The sequence below is a fragment of the Salmo trutta genome, chromosome 5 (assembly GCF_901001165.1).
Source record: "Salmo trutta chromosome 5, fSalTru1.1, whole genome shotgun sequence".
In the NCBI taxonomy this organism is placed as follows: Eukaryota; Metazoa; Chordata; class Actinopteri; order Salmoniformes; family Salmonidae; genus Salmo; species Salmo trutta.
In genome coordinates this window covers 20,435,684-20,458,528 of record NC_042961.1, presented here as the reverse complement: position 1 = coordinate 20,458,528, position 22,845 = coordinate 20,435,684, and the positions used below count along the sequence as shown (strand labels likewise).

At 43.4% G+C, this 22,845-nt stretch overlaps 1 protein-coding gene across 16 annotated transcripts in view; it reads left to right on the top strand.

Annotated features, from left to right (window-relative positions):
• The window catches only part of birc6 (baculoviral IAP repeat containing 6), a 156,419-nt gene that overhangs the window by 101,947 nt on the left and 31,627 nt on the right, over positions 1 to 22,845 (top strand). For 12 of the 16 annotated variants that reach the window (XM_029752882.1, XM_029752879.1, XM_029752880.1 and 9 more), the window contains 2 exons: positions 17,199 to 17,436; positions 20,180 to 20,325. In XM_029752882.1, the coding sequence (XP_029608742.1) occupies positions 17,199 to 17,436; positions 20,180 to 20,325 (384 nt within the window). The remainder of the gene's footprint in view (positions 1 to 17,198; positions 17,437 to 20,179; positions 20,326 to 22,845) is intronic. The other 4 variants (XM_029752893.1, XM_029752891.1, XM_029752890.1 and 1 more) reach the window with 1 other exon arrangement.

The following is a 22,845-nucleotide window of genomic DNA, read 5'->3' as shown; positions in this document are numbered from 1 at the left end:
CAGACATGTCACAAAATTGTGTGAGCGCTAACAAGCATTAAAACGCCGCCTGAAAAATGCCTTCCATTAACCATGGTGACAATAACGCTCTTTGTTTGCTGTATAATTTGGAACTATGGTCATTAGGTCGTGACAGTTTCTGAAAGAGCGATGGCAATTTTCATCACATTTCTGTGGAGGTGTGGGCAGAATGGTTTTTATATTTTGCATTGACTTTTTCGAACTCAACATGCATGCTACCTTTTGAGTGCCTGTCAACACATTCTGCAAAATTGATTGTATATGTATTTACTCAGTGGGTTGAATACTTATCTAATCAAGATATATTTGTAAAAAAAATAACAAGTCTTCCACTTTGGCATTAGAGTATTTTGTGTAGATCGTTGACAAAAAATACTTTTCAATCCATTTTAATCCCACTTTGTAAAAAAACTAAATGTGGAAAAAGTCAAGGGGTGTGAATACTTTCTGTTGGCACTGTGTGACCGCTAGGGCCGGGCAATTAAGTTATAACTACCACAGTCATATTGGCTACCCTTGAAAGTACCTCGGCTATGGCATGTTTGTCTGTAGAGGTACACTACGTCTTTTTAACGCTAGAACCGCCTGGTCTTTCAGCCTAGCATATTTTAAGCTTATTATGTTACTAGTCTTTGCTTAGTATCCAGAGCAATGCTGCCCTGCGAGTGGTCATGTGCTGAACACATTGACAGCGGGGATGTTCTTGGAAGAAGTGATATTTCGAAATCGAGCTTCACCTCTTGAATTGAGTTATTTGACAAAGGTAAGTGTCATGGAATCAAATGTAGAATATGCTCTTTCTGATACTATATAGACTGAACAATCATATAAACGCAAAATGTAAGGTGTTGGTTTCATGAGCTGAAATAAAAGCTCACAGAATTAGTCCATACGCACAAAAAGCTTATTTCTCAAAATATGTTGCGCACAAATTTGTTTTCATCCCTGTTAGTGAGCATTTCCCCTTTGTCATCCAACTGACAGGTGTGGCATATCAAGAAGCTGATTAAACAGCATGATCAGACACAGGTGCACCTTGTGCTGGGGACAATAACAGCCACTCTAAAATTAGCAGTTTTGTCACCCAACACAATGTCACAGATATCTTAAGTTTGAGGGAGTGTGCAATTGGCATGGTGACTGCAGTAATGTAAACCAGACCTGTTGCAAGAGAATTGAATGTTCATTTCTCTACCATAAGCCGCCTCCAACATCGTTTTAGAGAATTTGTTAGTACGTCCAACCGGCCTCACAATTGCGGACCACGTGTAACCACGCCAGCCCAGGACCTCCACATCCGGTTTCTTCACCTGCAGGATCAACTGAGACCAGCCACCCGGACAGCTGATGAAACCGTGGGTTTGCACAACCAAAGAATTTCTGCACAAACTTTCATAAACCCTCTCAGGGAAGCTCATCTGCACGCTTGTCGTCTTCATCAGGGTCTTGACCTGACTGCAGTTTGGCATCGTAACCGACTAAAGTGGAAAAATGCTCACCTTCGAGGCCACTGACACGCTGAAGAAGTGTGCTCTCCTCGGGTGAATCCTGGTTTCAACTGTACCGGGCAGATGTCAGACGGCGTGTATGGCGTTGTGTGGGCGAGTGGTTTGCTGATGTCAATGTTGTGAACAAAGTGCCCCGTGGTGGTATGGTATGGGCAGGTATAAGCTACCGACAACGAACACAATTGCCTTCTGTCGATGGCAATTTGTAAGCACAGATATTGTCATGTGATCCTTTACTCACCAGACATGTCACCCATTGAGCATGTTTGGGATGCTCTGGATCGACGCGTACGACAGCGTGTTCCAGTTCCTGCCAATATCCAGCAACTTCGCACAGCCATTGAAGAGGAGTGGGACAACATTCCACAGGCCACAATCAACAGCCTGATCAACTCTATGCGAAGGAGATGTCAAGCTGAATGAGGAAAATTGTGGTCACACCAGATACTGACTGGTTTTCTGATCCACGCCCTACTTTTTTGTAAGTTCTTTTTTAACAACCGATGCATATCTGTGTTCCCGTTAATGTGAAATCCATAGATTAGGGCCTAATGAATTTATTTCAATTGACTGATTTCCTTATGAACTGTAACTCAGTCAAATATTTGAAATTGTTGCATGTTGTGTTTATTTTTGTTCAGTATTACATGTCTTTGCTGGGGGGGGAAATGAACAGTTAGCAACCCATATAGAGACCACCAGTGTTTTTGGGTACTTCAAATCACATACAGAATGATTTGATTGAATCGGTCGGTGAAGTCATATAAAACCACATTAAACAGGATATCTATGGCTGTGCTTCTACACCTGCATTGCTTGCTGTTTAGGGTTTTAGGCTGGGTTTCTTTTCAGCACTTTGAGATATCAGCTGATGTAAGAAGGGCTTTATGAATACATTTGATTTGATCGATGCTCCACCATTTGTTGCTGTTAAAGTTGATGAGTCGACAGCTGTTACCAACGACTCTCATCCCTTGCCATCATATCCATCGAGACTGAGACTCAGAAGGATCGGCCTCTTCTTGGCTTGTCCCTGGCCCCAGGTCAGCGCTGCGGTTACAAGCCTGTTTGGAATGTGGTCTTAGCAAGCCATGACGGTCCACTACTTCCCTAAAGGATTGCTCTGCTTTGCAAACAGATCATACCGCTAGTGTAATGTACATGTACGCTTGCACAGTTTTAGCAGCACAGCACTCTGCTCTACTTTACATAGGGCACATTCCAGTGCTCCACAGAGAGCTCAGTAATGGGATTGTGATGGGGGTTGGCAAGGACACCACTGTAGATACAGCTGCTCCATAACTTCCTTTTGCCCCCTAGGAAGAAGGGAGACCTGGTTAGGAGGTTGGCACTGGTGACTCAGAGCCCCAACTGTTATCCTTCCAGCTGCCCTCTCATAGGGCACTGAGGCAGAGACGGGAGGAAGGGGGTGATAGATCCCACCCACGCTCCCTCGCCACAATCCACTCCCAGGGACGACTCGATACTAACCTGGTTAACGTCACTTCACTTGATTTTATGCCCATTAACGGCAAACGAAGTGCGTGGCAGGTTTTATGAAGACCTATGAATGTCATATCCTGTTCTCTCAGCAGTTTTGTTGTGGCAGCAGGGAATTTCTAACTGTCATTACCTAGACATTACTGAGCTTGCACCAGAGCGCAGTATTGATTGGTCGTGCTGTTTGCAGCACCTGATCTGAATAGATCAACTGAGGCTTACATTTGAGTGGATTAATGCATGCTACATTGGCTTACATCTTGTTGTATGAACCAGTTTATTTATTGTTTGCCTTTATTGGCACCAGATCACTGAACACTGATAGCCCCACTCCTAAATTTCTATTAACCTGAACCCTTATCGTCCAGTGTCCACTTTTGAGCCAATGGTGGAACTCTCCTCAGCCCTGGCTTCCTGGCTTTGCGTCGAATGTTTGACCAGCTTCAGTGGATGATCAGCACTCAAATATTCCATGAGAGGAATGCCTCAAACAGTGATGAATGGATGAACACCTCCCTGATCATTAGGATCCACATATACCAATCACTCTAATGCTGGGCAATTACAAGACAATTAATGGCAATTATCAGCAGGGCAAATTCTACAGCATCAGCCTCTACGGTTCCCAGGCAAACCATTTGAAATAACTCCAATCCCATGAGTCAAATTACAACTGTGGTAAAATTATTAGGTTCCCTGGTGTTTTGTTGCACCCAGAGGAACGACTTGTTCTCAAGGGGACTGGGGAGGCTTTTTTACGGTTCAGAATTTTGGCTTGATTAGAAACAAACAACTTAACTTGATTATGGCTTTTTGTCTCCATTTGAATTTGTCCCTAAAATGTATCCATCATCCCAAATTGTTAAATTCCCTGGTATAGGTATGCTTACTTGACAAACAAGAAACCAATATTCTCACGCTAACCACTTCTATTGATGTTGCTGAAGCTTACATTTTTTTTCAGAAACTTGCTTAGTTCAAAACGTTCTCAAGATTAAAGAATCAATTCAAAGCAGCAGATCAGCTAGCCGTTAGGCCCCTCTCCCTGGCAGATCTCATGGTTGGTATTCCTCTTCACTTCCCTTTGTTTGACATTTGCTCATCCTCTCATCTCTCCTGTGTTGTGCCCTGCCTGTCAGTCTCAGTCCACTCTGGCACTCTCTCCCCCGCCGTCTCCCTAAGTGTCCAGAGCTGAGGGATCTCCTGGGCTCTGATGCAGCCCGCCTCAACCAGCCCAGCCAAAACACACTTTCTTTTCTCATCAGGTCTGCCACCATGCGCATCGCTGCTCCCTCCCCATGGACGGAAGGCAGATTGGGAAAATAAGAGGGAGAGCGTCAAACAGATTGGGAGAGTGGGGAAAAAAATTGGGCTAAATATCCAAAATGAATTTTTTTTAAAATGTCGAAACATGCGCTGAAAGCACAGGTTTTGGCTTACTTGGCCTCTGGCAGACAGAATGCTACTACACCGGAGTTATTCACCAACAACAATCTGTTTACTTTGGTTTTCACTTTTTCCCAGCATAACAAGGTTTTTATCCGGCTCATGTTTTTCTGACGTGCCATAGCGAGGGTACCCCATTTTCACCCCTGTACACTAATTTACATCACAGGGGTGTCCTTTTCTTTACAGGTGCCCTTTTTAAATCCCTCTTTTCCCTGTGTGGTGGCGTGGATCCCGCCGACTCCCCTCACTATGAAATACCAAGCTTCAGTCCTGGACTTGTCAGCTCTAATTACAGGGAGAAGTCCTGCTCCTCTACAGGGATAGCAGGGCTCTAAATTGGTAGGAGAGTAATGTAGTAGGCAATGTGATTTTTAGGTTAATTAAAATGGAGGGGCTGAGAAATATGACAGGTGTCTGAATTTTAATGTTTTAAAAAATATATTTTAGACCATTTCTTCAACCACCCAAATGCCACTGTGGTCATGGTGAAGTTCACACAGTTTACGCAGCACAAGGATAGCTGGCTTATTGTAGAGTACTGGATAGTCTTGGAAACTGAAGGGACATATGACCTCACTGGTTACAGTTAGCCAACAGTCTTATTGTTGATGGTTGGATTTGAAGTTTATTACCAGCTCACAAGGCTTTACCAATTTTGGGGATTAATATCTGTGGAAGCTAAAAAGAAATGAAGTACCACTAAATATGACTATATATTGTGGAGATTACCATACTAATGATGATGATGATGATGATGAATGATAATAGTGGTGAAAAATGGCATGAGAATAATGGGACTTTTGGGACCCAGGGTGAATACGTTTTCCATACCCTCGCACCATTTGAAGCTTTTATTGCTTCTCCGAACATATGAAAATGATGCCCCTCTGGGTCGAGACATTACCACAATCAAATGGTTGCATAAGCAGGTTCTCTGGGCTATCTGTACACTGATGTTTGGGAAAGGTCTATTTTTCCTCTACTATATGAGAAATGTAAGCCATTACCAACTGATTTTGCTACGTCAGCAGCATTTCTGCACGCAGAAGGGCCCACTTATTTGGGACTGGTAATTGCTTTGAATAATTTCTCACTAGTTCCTGGTCCAACTTACTTCAAACAGAATGGCATCAATGAATATGGGCCTTATATTATGCTGTAGTTTGCATGCTAGACAGCTTTTGGACGATAAAAATAAATAGAACAGCTGATAAAGACCTACTGTCTGGGAGGAGAAGAAAAAATCCCATTGCAAAATAACGCTTTTTAACCTATTCATTGATGGAAATAACAGTCGATGTAAATGCATTTGACTGGTCATGCTTATCGTTCTATAGGTTAATTTGCGTAATTTAGTAGAATTAAATTGGCCCGTGTACAGTATATTCGTTATGCATCTTATTTAACACATGCGTAGGCCTACAGCATACGGAGCCTTTGAGAGGAAATGGAAAATCTGTCAGATAGCAAGAGCTGCTGCTGCTGCAGCATCTCAAACAGCAAATGCATAGGCAACGGAAGGCAGGCATCGTCACTGCGTCGCACGTCACTTTGCATTGAGCTGGGGGCAGTATGCGTTTTCAAAACGCATACTTCGTTGTTTGAAACCTGAACGTTTTACTTCTTATTATGAGGCATGTCTTACCTTGCTTCAAAGTAGCCTAGCCAAAATCAGATTTTATATGAACTGTCTTTCATTGTCCAGTAGCCAAAGGCACAATCCTAGTCATATTATCAACCCATGTTAGTTGTTGCATATTAGATCTCCCCTCTTCCTGTATTTCTAACTGATATTTTCATCTCACTCATGTGCGGTGCGCTTTGACAACTGTGTTTTTCTAATTGTATTATGGAACGAACATTCGCACTTAACCTACTGCCTTGTGCGCATTACTGCGCTTATAATGTGAAGAATTAATACTATCTACATGTTAAGCTAAATGTTCTGATCTGTTGCATCAGACTGGTTGCTTTTTAAGGTTTTATATTTAAAATATTCAATTATGTAGCTTGGCCTACTGGTTGTATGAATCTGGGATCTATCGTCCCACAACTGTCCCAGTCTGTTTTTCTGTTCTTTCTTGACAAGCTGACCAATAGAATAGGTCAACTCTTCTACTATGGAGATAGTACATTGACACATGCTAGTGATTTTGTTGTCCGTTACTCATCTTATTGACTGAGGAAAAGTAACCGTGGACAGTAATATCATCTACAAAGTGCGCAGCCACATTTGATAAGGACTGCACATCGTTGTATCCCTGATGTAGGTTTCGCTGTCCTGTGCCCCTTTGTAACATGGGTACCAATGGTGGAACATGCTTCCCCCTTTGTTTTGTAACTGAATAGATGGCAGGTTATTGTCTGGTTAATGACTTCAGTGATCAGAACATCCCGTTAAAGGGACATCTGGTTTAAATAATGCATTTAATTTTCCTATGGAACGTTGAGATGTGTTGTGATAACTATTGCATGTATTTCATAGGTTTAAGATAAGGGAGACTCCTCTCTTCAATGTATAGAAGGGTGTGTATGCTACTCTTCCTCAACGGTCATTCATAAAACCTGGAATTTGATTGAACTATTTGTCCTTCAAGATTCCGAACCCAACGTTGGTTTTTGGATTTGTTGTGCCATATGCTAGCTATCTACCATGCTGCTCTGTGTTCGTGGTGGGACCTTACGGTGAGTTCTGTTATTGCTTTATTGACCTCTAAGTTTTGTTTGGTCACCTGCTGTTTTCTCCCATGATGAGCTGAAATGGAATGGAAACATGTCCCCTGGCTTAGTAACATGTCACTGGCCCCAGCAGTGACACACAATGACAGGGGCAGCCTATTTACTTCTGTTTAGACAACTCAATGTAATCTCAGAGACAGACCAAGGATTCCCTGCAAAGTGGTGTGTAGCATAAACATCGCTGATTACATTTTTGCTGACTCAAGAAAATTATATTTAGAATAAGCAAAATTCCCACTAGGCATTGACGTCCTCCCCCATCTCCCTTTGCCACTATCTTATTTCTTTCATTAAATAATACCCGCAAAACACCAGTCAACAGTCAACATCAACAGTGAAGAGGCAACTCCGGGATGTTGCTATTCTAGGCGGAGTTCCTCTGTCCAGTGTCTGTTATTTTTCCCATCTTAATCTTTTATTTTTATTGGCCAGTCTGAGGTATAGCTTTTTCTTTGCAACTCTGCCTAGAAGGCCAGCATCTCGGAGTCGCCTCTTCACTGTTGACGTTGAGACTGGTATTTTTGCGGGTACTATTTATTGAAGCTGCCAGTTGAGGACTTGTGAGGTGTCTGTTTCTCAAACTAGACACTAATGTACTTGTCCTCTTGCTCAGTTGTGCACCAGGGCCTCCCACTCCTCTTTCTATTCTGGTTAGAGCCAGTTTGCGCTGTTCTGTGAAGTGAGTAGTACACAGCGTTGTACGAGATCTTCAGTTTCTTGGCAATTTCTCGCATGGAATAGCCTTCATTTCTCAGAACAAGAATAGACTGACGAATTTCAGAAGAAAATACTTTGTTTCTGGCCATTTTGAGCCTGTAATCGAACCCACAAGTGCTGATGCTCCAGATACTCAACTAGTCTAAAGAAGGCCAGTTTTATTGCTTCTTTAATCAGAACTACAGTTTTCAGCTGTGCTAACATAATTGCAAAAGGGTTTTCTAATGATCAATTAGCCTTTTTTTAAATCCTAAACTTAGATCACAGGAGTGATGGTTACTGATAATGGGCCTCTGTACACCTATGTAGATGTTCCATAAAAAATGTGCTGTTTCCAGCTACAATAGTAATTTACAACATGAACAATGTCTACACTGTATTTTTTATCAATGTGATGTTATTTTAATGGACAAAAAAAGAGCTTTTCTTTCAAAACAAGGACATTTCTAAGTGACCCCAAACTTTTGAGCGGTAGTGTAGGTGCCGTTACAAACATCTTGCTCACTACATGTCTGCTGCAGAGAGACGTAAGAGTGGATGAGAATGAGTTTTGATCAGTTAAGAAAATGAAATTGGTGAAAACGTGTTGGCTCACTATTTAAAGAAGATGAAGAACAAGCTGAAGGATGGAAAAATACCGGCGTTTTGGGGCAGGTACAGACGTCTAACGCTACCAAGCAAAAAAAATAACAAATACTTGGAGTCAAAGTATCGACAAGTCGTCCAGAATAATATTGAGATATGTAACTATCAATCCCCCCCCAACACTGTTTACTACAGTTTCACTACCTCCCCCTCTATCGGAGCCAAACCCCCAGTTGTCCAGCCAGCCCTGTTTGTCCACATGGTCCCCGGTGCCAGGCTGCTGTCACTCACTGCCACCTCTGGGGAACCGCAGCCAGGCTACTGTGACCTACATAGGGGACCCTCTGCCTGTATGCTTGGCATTTTAGCCTCTCTCGCGCTTCTCTTATTCCCACTTACCTCCCCGTGCTTGACTAACCTCTTTCTAGCGCCCTGTTTTTTGCACAACTATGACATGCCTGAATTGTAACCTTTATTTTAACCTTTAAAGCTTTTTCATCAAACTGTCACCTTTTTGTCAGATGGTCCAGCACCACCATCAAATCAAATTTTATTTGTCACATGCCCCGAATACAACAGTGAAATGCTTACAGTGAAATGCTTACTTACAAGCCCTTAACCAACAATTCAGTTTTGAGAAAACCGGTGCGGGGGCAACGGTTATATTCAAGGTAATATGTACATGTAGGTAGAGTTATTAAAGTGACAATGCGTAGATAAACCGACAATAGCTTATTTGTTTATTTTTTTATTTTTTTTGCAATCCTCATTTCTGGATATGGCTTAAAATACAGGATCAAATATTGATATGTCACATGCGCAGAACCCAGCATCCTATCTATGACACATTTCACTTTGTGCTGGTATACAGTAGGAGGAGCAGGAGACAGGGAACAGGAGAAAAAGGGGCAGGGTGGACTTGGCTTGTTCCTGTTGTATTGAAGCTGCCAACAGCGTCGGTGGTAGGAGAGGAGTGGTCGCCAACAGCACTCTTATCTGGCAGTGTTGTGCGAACACTAATTTGTCAAGTACACAAAGGCGGGCGGTGGCAGCATCGCTCCCTCTCTCCATCTCCTCCATCCCTCCTTCCCAGAAGTGCAGGCCTCTTGTGTTTGCGCACTCATTCTCTTTTCCTTGGTTTCTTATCTCATTCCAAACCCGGAGCCACGGGGGGGGAATGTGGCTGCTTTAGCTGAGACATGTCACTGCGTTGGGTTTGGTTCGACAAACAGATGATGCAGCCCACTGCTGAATCCTGAGCCGACCCCTGCCACTAGATGGAGTGACACTCCTTGTGACGTGTTCAATAATGATTAATAATGGAACATTTATTCTACATATGTGTAATTCATGCGTAAAACATTAAACAAGAAAATGAGCACAGTATTCATATTGCCATATTCACTAAGCAATCTTATTATAAATATAAAATTAATTTGAGAAATATTTGCATGTATTTTGTTTTTTATGTTGTTTGTTGACGTCTTTGGAGGAGATATCGTACAATCCCACACACACTTGCACCCGACCATGAACGTCATCCTATTCTCTTTAATATCCTAAAAAGCTCCATTCCAAGAATAGCTTGCAACCTAATGGCCCATTAAATAGAAAATGTTGAGCTGTGCTGGATCCCTTCGTTTTCCATGTCATTTAACTTCCTCAGCACGTCTAAATTGGATAAAGTGACAGTACCGCTAAACTTTGTCACATATGGAAAGGGGAGATGTTGAATTATAACTTTCAAACGGTAGACATACGTCAACTCTGGGGTCTCGTTTTCTGTGTTTCCCGTCAATGTTAATCGGCCACAACGTCTCCCTATCAAAATGACAGCGATTAAAAATACAAATGGCTGGTGTGTTGTTACATTGACAATAACAGTGTAGGCCGAGATAACATGGCTGGTACTCAGAGGGTGCTGGGGTAACTCAGAGGGTGCTATTTTCGTAATGCTTGTACTTCTGCTTTGTGGACCAGCAAAGGCTTTCTACTTTCAATTGTAGTCGCAAATGCATTATGTATGCAGCTAACCCTTGACTGAGTTTCTCAACTCTGTCTGGAGTGTCGTATTTCAACATCACACGTAGCTTGGTGTAATATTTCAACCTGCTCTTTGTGTGATTTCTGAGTAAAGCTTGTAATAGAGTATATTAGATGCCTTCCCCTTGCCTTGTGGCTTTTTGGATGACGTCTCTGAATTGTTTATTGGTTGTTCCAGCCAGGAGACATTTCAGGTCATCATGTCTTGGCTCCACTGCCACATTCTACTGTTTTGATCTCATTCTTCTTAATTAATTGCATTTGGTTTGCTCACCTCCCTCTCGCCTGTTTCTTCCTCTCACCCGTCAGTTTTTAGTCTCTTCCTGTCATGATAGTTAGCCCTATTTCCTGCAAGGGCTCGACATCGGGGTGACAGGCTGTTGATGATATGCGGATTATTTTAATGACGGATGCCCAAATAGACTGGAATCTTGTGATGCATATGAATGTGGATTAGTAGCACCAGTTAGGCACCAGTGTTTGAAGGCCCAATCTGTCTCAGTGGTGTTGACCCTGCCATGCCCACGGCTAGAAGACTGCCAGCCAATTCCACGCTCTCCCAGCTCCGATGAGAAGTGGCGTGAATAAATCCAAGGCGTTCCCCGTCTTCTCGTGTGTCAGAAGCAGTTGAGCACTGTTGAGAAAAGCCGATTAAACTTTAACCAACCCACATGGCAAAAATAGAAATCTCTGTTGGTCTCTGACCTTCCCAACTCTAAAAAGTACCTGGGATTAACCAGCCCAGCAATTGGTTAAGCTGTTTGCATAGCCATGGTCTTCCAAGTTTCTTTTTCAAAGTAAACCATAATATATTGTTCACCCCAAAACCATTCAAACCATTGTAAGCCGATTTTAAGATAAAGGCTTAGTCTATAGGCCTTGTTTTTAATATACAGTATGCAAAGAGTGTCTCTGTTTTGTCTCTGGGTGGTTGAGATTCTGTTGTTTTAGAGAATGCATCAGTGCTCCAGTCCATCTCCCCCTGCTGCTCTCTCTCTCTATCAACTTATCTCTCCTTGTCTCCACCTCCCCCCTTCCTGCTGAGAGCGATTGGATGGTAACGGTATTCCGTGCAGCTGCAGAATTTATGGTGTTTTGGTGACGTAGTCACTGGCACCAGCGGGAGATTGATGCCCTCTGTGTCCATGTCGCCTCTCATGAGATGCTCACACATCATCCGCCTACAACCCGCACAAACACACACTGCAAATCCCACTGCTTGTGTATTCCTGTGTGGATTCTGCCCCATTCCAGCCTCACTTAGATAGCGGGGCAGTGACTTGTGGAGCTCTGTTTTGGGTATGGGTATTCCCATTTAAATTCAATCACTTTTTGACAGAACCCCTTTTCATTTGAATGAAATCTAACATATATATTTGCTCACTGTAGAAGTGCTCAGAAAGTGACTTTTGACCTGAATAGTCAATAAGACAATAGAAAGTCTATTTTAAGTGTGTGCAATTGTAGTAAGATTAGGGAGGTAAGGCAATAAATAGGCCATAGTGGTGAAATAATTACAATTTAGCATTAACACTGGAGTGATAGATGTGCAGAAGATGAATGTGCAAGTAGAGATACTGGGGTGCAAAGGGGCAAAAAAATAACATGGGGATTAGGTAGTTGGGTGGGCTATTTACAAATGGGCTGTGTACAGGTGCAATGATCGGTAAGCTGCTCTGACAGCTGATGCTTAAAGTTAGTGAGGGAGATATGGGTCTCCAGCTTCAGTTATTTTTGCAATTTGTTCAGTCACTGGCAGCAAAGAACTGTACAGAAAGGCGGCCAAAGGAGGAGTTGGCTTTGGGGATGACAGTGAAATATACCTGCTGGAGCGTGTGGGTGCTGCTATGGTGACCAGTGAGCTGAGATAAGGCAGGGCTTTACCTAGCTACGACTTAAAAATGACCTAGAGCCAGTGGGTTTGGTGATGAATATGAAGCGTGGGCCAGCCAACGAGAGCATACAGGTCGCAGTGGTGGGTAGTATATGGGGCTTTGGTGACAAAACAGATGGCACTGTGATAGACTACTTCCAATTTGCTGAGTAGAGTGTTGGAGGCTATTTTGTAAATGACATCGCCGAAGTCGAGGATCGGTAGGATAGTCAGTCAGTTTTACGAGTGTATGTTTGGCAGCATGAGTGAAGGAGGCTTTGTTGCGAAATAGGAAGCCGTTTCTAGATTTCGTTTTGGATTGGAGATGCTTAATGTGAGTCTGGAAGGAGAGTTTACAATCTAACCAGACACCTAGGTATTTAGTTGTCCACATTCAAATTCAGAACCGTCCAGAGTAGTGATGCTGGACGGGCGGGCAGGTGCAGGCAGCGATTGGTTGAAGAGCATGCATTTAGTTTTACTTGCATTTAAGAGCAGTTGGAGGCCACGGAAGGAGAGTTGTATGTTATTGAAGCTCGTCTGGAGGTTAGTTAACACTGTCCAAAGAAGGGCCAGAAGTATACAGAAAGGTGTCGTCTGCGTAGAGGTGGTCAGAGACTCACCAGCAGCAAGAGCAACATCATTATATGTATACAGAGAAAAGAGTGAGGAACTGCGGTTTTATCCCGTTTTCTGTTTGTTCCTTTTTAGGTGAGTGATCCTTTTAGAAGTTTATCCCATATTAAGCTACAACATATTCACACGTTGTAGCTAAGACCCTGTTTTACGTTGACGTTTTTGTTGTTGTGCCCCCTATTGGTTGAGAGACATGCTCAACATGCTCTTGAATACAGAGTGGGTGTCATGTTTCGGCTGATAAATTAACTAAAGTGGGAATAAATTGAAATTTCTACTTTCAAACGGTACCACAAAGATGGAAGTCCACACATCAGAGAATGTTGACTTGAAAGGGAATATCTGTTTAAAATGATGCTCTCAATCCTCCATAGGAAACCTATTGAAATCATAGAAATGGATAATAGAATATACATGACCATTTAAGTTGACATTCAACGGTGGGGGAACTGGCGGTCATCTTGTTACTAATGACAGTAGAAATTTAAATTCAATTGAATTTCAATGGCGTACCAGCTTTATTGCAGTGATCTGAAGGGATAGGTCCATTCTATGAATTATATTTCTATGATCGAAAGTACACCCACCCTGTATTTAAGAGCATGTCTCAACCGATGCCAGGCACAACACAAAAACCTCAGATGTGAAATGGGCTCTAAGCTACCACATATATGAATATAGAGTTTACGTGTTTTTAGAGCATTGACGTTAAATGTTTAAAAATGACATTTTTATTCAACTTTTTGTTAAAGAAATAATAAAATAGTTTGACAACACTGTTTGTCCATTTTTAAATGATATCAAACAATATATTTTCAGGGATGAAGACATGGATTTCTCATGGTACGGTGGGTTATGCAAAATGGATCAACTTTGAGCACTTACCTTCTGCATGTTTTGGCAGTCAGGTTCAAAAAGTCTGTTTGTTTTTGACCACTTCCATGGGCAAACATTTATGGAAAGTTTTGTTTCAATCAAAATGTATGCTGTAAATAAGTGATTGAATTCAAATGGCTTTATACATCTATGTATTAAGTGACAGTGGACAGGGAGGCATTTAAGCCTAGTTGAAGTGCCTTTATTTTAAGGAGCCAATGCAGGGGGTGAGTCATCAATGGAGCTGCTCAGGTGGGGCATTAACTTTTAATCACCCAACACGTCTGCTCTCTATACTAAGCACCCAGCTACACAGCCCCCAAGGAGGACCTTAAATCACACCTACTCCAGGCTATCTGCTCCAACAGTCTCCAAAAGCAAGCCGTGGTCAAGATTGATGTCCAGTTTACTGTAGTTCCATTTCTGTGGGTCTCTCAAAGTATTGCTATTAACCTTAGTCTGTTATTTATCCTGTTAGTGCATTCATCTATTGGCCCTGTCAGAATCGGAGATTGTGGGAATGTGAATGAAATTAGGCAGTCACATTTGTAAACAAGTGCACATTTGATTGCCAATTTAAAGTCAGGGAAGGTGGCCCTCCTATTGGGATTTTTTTGTGTCAACCTTTGTCATCTGACATAATGATGTTTTGCCTTAAGAGAATGAAGTTAACATCAGACCCATGTTTGTTTCTGCAGCATTACTGCTGTGGTTCGATTTCCAAACCTGATTTGTCAATCATTGAAAATTCTCAGTCTGTCTTTCGTTGTGCAGAGAAGCCTATTTTGTTGGTTGTAACTCAGTTAGTACAAATGGAATGGTGGTGAACGGGGGATGGACTTGACCATGAGAGTACCAGGAGAATGGGGGGGAAAGAGTGACATTGAGGAAGAGAAGTTGTTTAGGGGCAACACACACACACACACACACACACATCACTGGGCAACATCAGACGGATAGTGGCATCTCCCACATCAATCATATCAGTTAGCTGAGCCTAGTGGTAATTGCGCAGATTAAAGCGGAGAGAGGTCAACGTTCAAATACTGGGACAGGGACGTTGGGGCCGGGAATTCCAAAATAAATGTAAAGCAGCCTGGGAGCCAAAGTTAGGGCCGTCCTGCTCCATTTGAGGCTGGCACAAGCACACGGGTGCGCGCACGTAAACAGTGCCCCACACATAAGTTCACATCCTCAAATGGTCATTCCTGTATGGTCACCGGCAATCTCTTTACACACAGACTGGATATGCCTTTGACAATGATGGATATGATCTTGGTTCAGCTGTGCTTCTGATTGGAGAAGCAATAAAACTGGCCTTTGGACTAGTTGAGTATCTGGAGCATCATCGTTTGTGGCTTCGATTACAGGCTCAAAATGGCCAGAAACAAAGAACTTCTGAAACTCGGCAGTCTATTGTTCTGAGAAATGAATGCTATTCCATGCGAGAAATTGCCAAGAAACTGAAGATCTCGTACATCGCTGTGTACTACTCCCTTCACAGAATAGAAAGAGGAGTGGGAGGCCCCGGTGCACAACTGAGCAAGAGGACAAGTACATTAGAGTGTCTAGTTTGAGAAACAGACACCTCACGTCCTCAACTGGCAGCTTCATTAAATAGTACCCACAAAACACCAGTCTCAACATCAATAGTGAAGAAGCCACTCCGAGATGCTGGCCTTCTAGGTTTTATTGCTTCTTTAATCAGCACAACCATTTTCAGCTGTGCTAGCAATTGCAAAAGGGTTTTCTAATGATCAATTAGCCTTTTAAAATGATAAACTTGGATTAGCTAACACAATGTGCCGTTGGAACACAGGAGTGATGGTTGCTGATAATGGGCCTCTGTACGCCTATGTAGATATTCCATTAAAAAAATTGCCGTTTCCGGCTACAATAGTCATTTTCAACATTAACAATGTCTACGCTGTATTTCTGATCAATTTGATGTTATTTTAATGGGGAAAAAATTGTCTTTTCTTTCAAAAACAAGGACATGTCTAAGTGACCCCGAACTTTTGAACGGTAGTGTATGTCTGGTTATTCTTTTGTTTTATTCCCCAACTGGTAACCCAATGAACCACACCCAAAACACAGCACATTCTTTATAACCTGGTTTCTCACTGGTCCAGGCTGGGGATGTTGTGGAGGCCTTTCTCAAAGCACAACTTAGTGGAACCAGTCTAGATTTTAATGGGGTTTGTAGGTTGACCGAGTGCACCTTCCCTCTGTCACGCCCCAGCCCACTTCCTCACAAGGAAATGTAGGAGGTAGGCTCAGCAGGTTCCAATGTTATTTAAACTTCCATAATGGGTGTGAAGAGTGAACTGTCAGTCCTCGTCATGGGGATGAGGGGGACCTGTGCTGTATGAAATCCTGCCATCACAATAAGTGATAGAAAAGTCTATCACACTGCCTGACTCATTATACAAAATGGCATGCTGAGATTCATAAATTATTTCTTATTTGATGCAATCCTGTATCTGGGCAAAGTGAGGGGTTGCTTGGCCCCAGGCTTTCCTTTTTAGATTTGCTTCCATTGTTGCCTGCCCTCCTGACTAGCTGGCTCGGCTTAATTTCAGGGCCTGGAACACAAGGCTGTTTGAGTTGCGTTCAGGGACACGAGGTGGTATTGGGGGAAGTCAGGCGCACATTTGTTTGTGAAGAGTCTAAATTGAGTTCTGGACTTGGTTTTGGCCGCCTCAGGGCTGTTCCTTGTGTGTGCATGTCGTTTGTCATTTGTACATTCCTGGAAATGTAATAATCTTTCAAATCCCCTTTCACCAGCTTGCTACTCACTACGATCCATTTCTAGTCCTGCTGCTCCTCTCTACTCTCCAAGTGCAATCTGGAGTTCTCTAACCTGCACCCATCTATTCTGTAAACACACACACACACACACACACACACACACACACACACACACAGAGGTTCACTCAAGGCCATGAGACTGATGCTTTCGTTATGTTGTCCTCGCATGTAATCATATATTGAATGAATTTTTCATCTTGGAAATCAAATTTTGATTTCTAAACCTCAAGTGTGTCTTCAGATGCGTTAGTCAATCTTTCTTTTTATAGCGGTGCGTAGTTTGATAGCAGGAGAGGTGTCTAAATTATGTTTGGTTTTTTTATTCCGTTTTTGATTGATTCCAAAACACTATTACCAGTTCTCTGTAGGCTCTTTCCTATGCGTTCGTAAACCTGAGTTACCTTCCTAACCCCTCGTTTCTGTGTTCTCTTCTCCCTCAGTACTGGACATGGCACGTCATGTGCCCCTGTACCGGGCGCTGCTGGAGCTGCTGAGGGCCATCTCCACCTCAACGGCCCTGGTTCCCCTGCTGCTGCCCCTGTCAGGAGACCCCAGCCAGGAGGAAGAGGAGGAGGAGCGCTCTGAGGGACAGACTTCTGTGGGCATGCTGCTGGCCAAGATGAAGACCTGCGTGGACACCTACACCAACCGCCTCAGGTGGGGACTTAGACGGACAGAGTAAGAATATACAGAACAAGCAAATAATTAAGTCTCATTTCCCATTTAATCCATTTGAATTGATGGTTTCAGCTGAGCATGAGTTTCAACTGAACAAGGGGAGAGGGTTTGAGTACCCGTCCCGTCTGTCTCCGTAGACGATGAGTGATCAGTGCAATGTAGACCTGACCTGTGGGTCTGTGACCATCCATTATTAATCACAGCCCCACAGTGTGCAGAAAGCCCATGTTATCCCGCCTCCCTCCCATACGTCACCCCAACCAGCTAATGATGCGAAGTTCAGCTTTTTTTACTCACTTCTGATCTTTTCAACTCATTCAGTCAAAAGGACAAATATTTTTCTACTTATTTTGTTCATTTGATTTCTTATGTCCAGAGCACGTAGGAGGCAGGACCCTTTACCGGCGAACAATGAACTGAAAACTCAAGTCATGATTCTCATTTACCATAGGTGGCTTATTGGAGCTGTTATTCATGAGACTTATGAAAGTGTGCTTCAAACAATGTACGTTTTGTGATTGCTAGGCATACAGTATAATGATTTATGTATACCTTTTGAAATGAGTTCTAGTTGTGCCCGCAACGGGGTTAGATTGTGAACAAGTCTTGGTGGAATGACTTGACTGCCATGAGGGAAATAAGCACCTATTGTTTACGAAAGGCAGCAACCCCCCCAAACGATTCGTTCTCAGTTTTGAGTGTTGTTGAGCAGAGGCTGCTATGTTTTGGTTCTACAAAACTCTGTCAACCGATAACATTCAATAATCAATGAATTGCATTCATTCTTACACCATGCAATCAATTATTACTGTCTTTTTCTTCTCCATGCTGCCTGCGTGCACATGATAGACAGTTGATGGTCGTAGCACGTCTCCAGAGCCTGTGAGTCGGAGGAGAGATTATTAATCCTGCTTTAGATTTCATTGAGGCCAGCAGGTCAAACGAACCCCCCCCCCAAAAAAAATGATTCATGACTCATGTCGGTAAATAGAGTAGTTTGCAAACTGCACGTCACTACAACCAGCCCAGTGCTGACTGTGGGCTTGACGCAACGACAGTAGCAGGGACACCTCAAGAGAAGCAAAGGCACTCTTTACCTCTGTCTACTGCTCAGAATGCTGCGTAGATCCGCCCAGCCCACAGGATCATCAATATTCCATGGGAACCCAACCCCGTCAATATTTAAAGTGTGCCTGGTTAGACATTGACAGGTATCAAACAGTTCCATCTCATGTACGATTCCGACAGACTTGCATATTTTTCTCCCTCCCTCCTCCCTGGTGAATTTAAGGCTTCAGCCAGGTGAGTTATTTTTAGAAGGCACAGCCCATCCCTCTTAGATGCTCCACCAACAAACATGCTAGAGCCCATGGCAGTGCTTTTGAAATGTACAGCGGAATAGCCCATCGGCCCTGGGAGACTCTGACAGACCTACCTGGTGGTCTGTACCCCTTCTGCTTAGCAGCAACACTGTTAGGATTACAGTCTGAGGATGGTCCAGCATGAAGTTGTAGTTTCTCTACCAGTGAGGGGTCACATTGCCTGCTATCGACTCAGTCAGGCCTTAGCGATAACTGGTTCATAAGCATCATATCTGCAGCCATCACATCAGGTTGGACTCTGAGGCCTGGTGTCCAGACACACAGAGAGAGTCTAATGAAAGCAGGGCCTCGGGGCGGTCGGGGCGGCTGGGCAGCCACGGCAGAATGTTATCGGCATCCTCTTATTCAACTGTCTCTCCCAATCTGTGCCCAGCCTGTCCAAGGCCTGTGTAGCTGCCTGGCCGATGAGGACGGGTAGTGGCAGGGGTGGAGAGAGGAGTGGGGGAGGGTTGGTGACAGAAGACCTTCGCTAACTGTCCTCGGTGGAGCGGAGGATTCTGGGGCGAGCGAGCAGAGGGAACTTGGCCGCCGTTCAACTTCACAAAAGGTCATGCGGAAAGTGGCTTTATCAGCGACCCCCCCCCCCCCCCCCCCCATAGAATCCATTCTTCTCTCAGATCCCACAGCGTTTAAGCACAAGGTTAAAGGACTGTCTACATCCCTTGTGTATTTCAGCCTCCTCTGGGTTTTCCACTTAACACAGGACTTTTGAAGCAGATACCTATTTTACCTGGGACGAAAGCAGGGAGGTTTTTTCAATGTGCAGTTTAGTTCCGATACAAACCTCCATAGAAATTGGTCTCTCTGCTTATCTAGTTGCGAGGACCAAGTTATTTATGCTGCAAGGCTTCACAAAGCTGGTTTAAATTATTCATAGTAGGTGGACGGAGGAGAACAGTAACCTTGCCCCTTTTGTTCTGTCTGTCTGAACATTGGGTCCGATTTTTCTTCATCGTTGTTTTGAGGCTTCACCGTCGTACCCACACCCCTTTAACAGAGCATGAAAAATGCAGTTTAGGGGGCAGGGAATGGCAGAGCTCGGGAGCACAATGGGAATTGCTGGTGATGTGGAAGCCTGGACGGTGCTGGGAATGGGATTATCAATTTTGCTCCAGGATTGTGTCTCACTGGGCAAAATGCTCATTTTCAGATGGATACAGGTCTCATCTAGAGAAACTATCCAACCAGAAAATGCCCGATATGTGTAATTGTTGCATAGTAGAGCGATGAATATTTCTATTCCCATCAGTAATATAATCACCCCAGATTTCCTTCCCCAAGAAAACTAGCAATATATGTCACTGCAGGATTTTTGAGAGGAATATGATTACTTAACTCTCTCCCTTTGTTCTGCTCTCCAGGTCAAAGAAAGACAAGGCAAAAGGTGTGGTGAAGCCTGATAGCTCAGACCCAGAACCTGAGGGGCTGACCCTGCTGGTGCCTGACATCCAGAGGACGGCTGAGATTGTCTATGCTGCCACTACCAGCCTACGGCAGGCCAACCAGGGTAAGCCACACACCCCCCTCTCTCTCTGTCTCTCTGGGCAAGGGCCAAACCTGCAGAGCAGAGGGGATATTAGTCTGGAAACTCCTTGGATTTTTACGCACATTTATTGTAATACGTGACACAGTAAAATGTTAACCAGTGTCTTTTTTTTTTAAAGGTTGTCTGTTTCACTGAATTATTTCTGATTTCAGCAGGTCTAAACTGTCTTCCTACTCTCTATTTTTCTCTTTTTCTACTCTCTTTTGTCCTGTGTGTTCTTGGAACAAGGATGAGAAAATGGGTCTCTAATTTTAGCTACCACAAGTACAAATTTCCTGGGCTGTGTTTGACTAGAGCCCTTTAAGTTTGCCCTTTAGAGCCCATTAATTAATGAAAACATTGCCTGTTTTAGGCCTGAACATCCTGTATCCAACTCCCCATCGCCACCCCAATTCCGTAAGACGGTGGTTCCCAACCTTTTTTCAAGTAGCAGGGATACAATTCTTCGGCACACCTAAAAAAAAATGTTTGTTTCTATGGCAGAGGCTGTGGTATAGCAAAGCCCAAAGACATAATAAATCAATGACTTTGGCTAAGCTCTGACTTACCGGTGCTAATGTTTTTCACAGACAAAGTCAAATTATACGATGACTTTGCTCGTGATGCGCAACCCTCAGATGATAAATAATCTAACAGCCTGGGCGCACTGGACCTGAAACTACGATACAGATCGTAGCCACGTTCCATTTCATGTGTTATCAGACCGACGCTGGTGCTCCTAAGTCAAAATGTGCATTCCACAGGTCACGTTTCTAAGTGAGTGTTAAAGAAATGAATTAAGAATAGGAATAGTTTCACGGAACACTTAAGAGTTCCTTAAGGAACACGGCACACAGGGTGGGAACCAATGCCCTAAGTGACAAGTTACTCCGTGTCTCTCACATCTTTCTCTAAAAGGGTTTTTATTTAGTATCAAAGCCCTATGTATGTTCTATTGTGGGTACCTGTTGTCCTACAGTCCCCATGCAGCGTATCTGTCAGCGTCCCTACAGTGCAGGGAGACACCGAATCCTCACCAGTGCCCCATAGTGCAGAAGGACAGGTGGGATGGGTAGTGGAGAACTGAGGCCTCGGCTTCTAAAACCTGCTGTCAGGGGACCCCTGCCAGCCTTTACTCACCGTTGCTAAAGAAAGCAACACGTCGATGCAGCTATGATGGATTGACCGTAACCACCCCCCCAACTGCACGGCGCATATTATTAATTAGATTGCCTGTCTCCCAGTGGCTCTCCTGTAATCAGCTAATCAATGGCGCTCTAAGTGAGCGTTGTGGGGGTGAGATGCCCAGATGACGATCAATGCTGCCGTCACTTTACCTAAATAATCCATATGATAACGGCCACTGGATTCATGTACCAGAAGGGAATGGGCGGTATAGGGGAGGGCTGGACTGATGTGTAAATGCTTAATGAGTACTTAGTCTTTTTAAAAAATGCCCATAGACGGGTTAACGAGGAGGCGGACATTGGTCAGCGCTCTGTTCCTACAGCCTAGTATTGACTGGTGAGACTGGGAACGGTCTATCGAAGTATCGATATCCAACACTAACGTGCCAATAGAACTGAAAGTAAATGAAGGTATCGACAGCCCTCTTTTTCTTTTATTTATTTTTTTGTCCCTCTGGCATCCTAAGTTTGGTTGTAATAGGCCAGTTAAATGCACCAGTAATTTAATGGGCGTCACATCTGTCCTGTTAGCGGTATCTAAAGCAGAAAGTGAGAGCGTGGCTGGGGTGCTATAAATATGCAATATGCAGACAGTTAATTATGTTGATGAGTTAACTGCTCTCTAGCCCATCGCTCCACTATGTTTTATCGGTGGGGAAATTGGTGGGTGTTTCCATTATCATTTGTCTTGGACATGGTTAAGCTGTTGATAAGACTCTAGACTTTGAAGGAACTGGTGGGGAAATTCCATGTTAGCGTTTCCAAATGATGGCAGATTCATTCATCAATATGAAGGTGGAAATGGGTGGGGGGGGGATAAGGGGGTGTGACAAACCCTGCTGTTACCTGCGATATTCGGAGATGATCTTGTTGACACGAAGAAGAATATGGCTGGAATTTGTGTTTTTGATATGAATCTATTATTTGTCGGAGTGGGTGAGGTGGTAATATCAAGGAAGGGGTGACCTCAGCAGTACCGTATCACAGTGTGGTTTGTTTGTTCGTCAGTAGATTCATGTAAAGATGGTAGTTCTGGGCCAATGATGTATATAAACCCTGGATTGCTGATGCTATGTATTGTCCAGTGAGAGGCTTTGAAGCCACCGGTCGGCCATATTGGCACTCCCCAGGCCATATTGGCACTCCCCAGGCCATATTGGCACTGCCCTCCATAGGAATTAATAGAAGTCTACATTATTTCAATTAAATGTTTCATTGACAAAATTACATATATTTAAGTATTTTTGTTGTATAGAGTACAGTGATATAGGAATTTAAGAAAATATCTTTATACATTTTGTATTTGTTTAGTTCA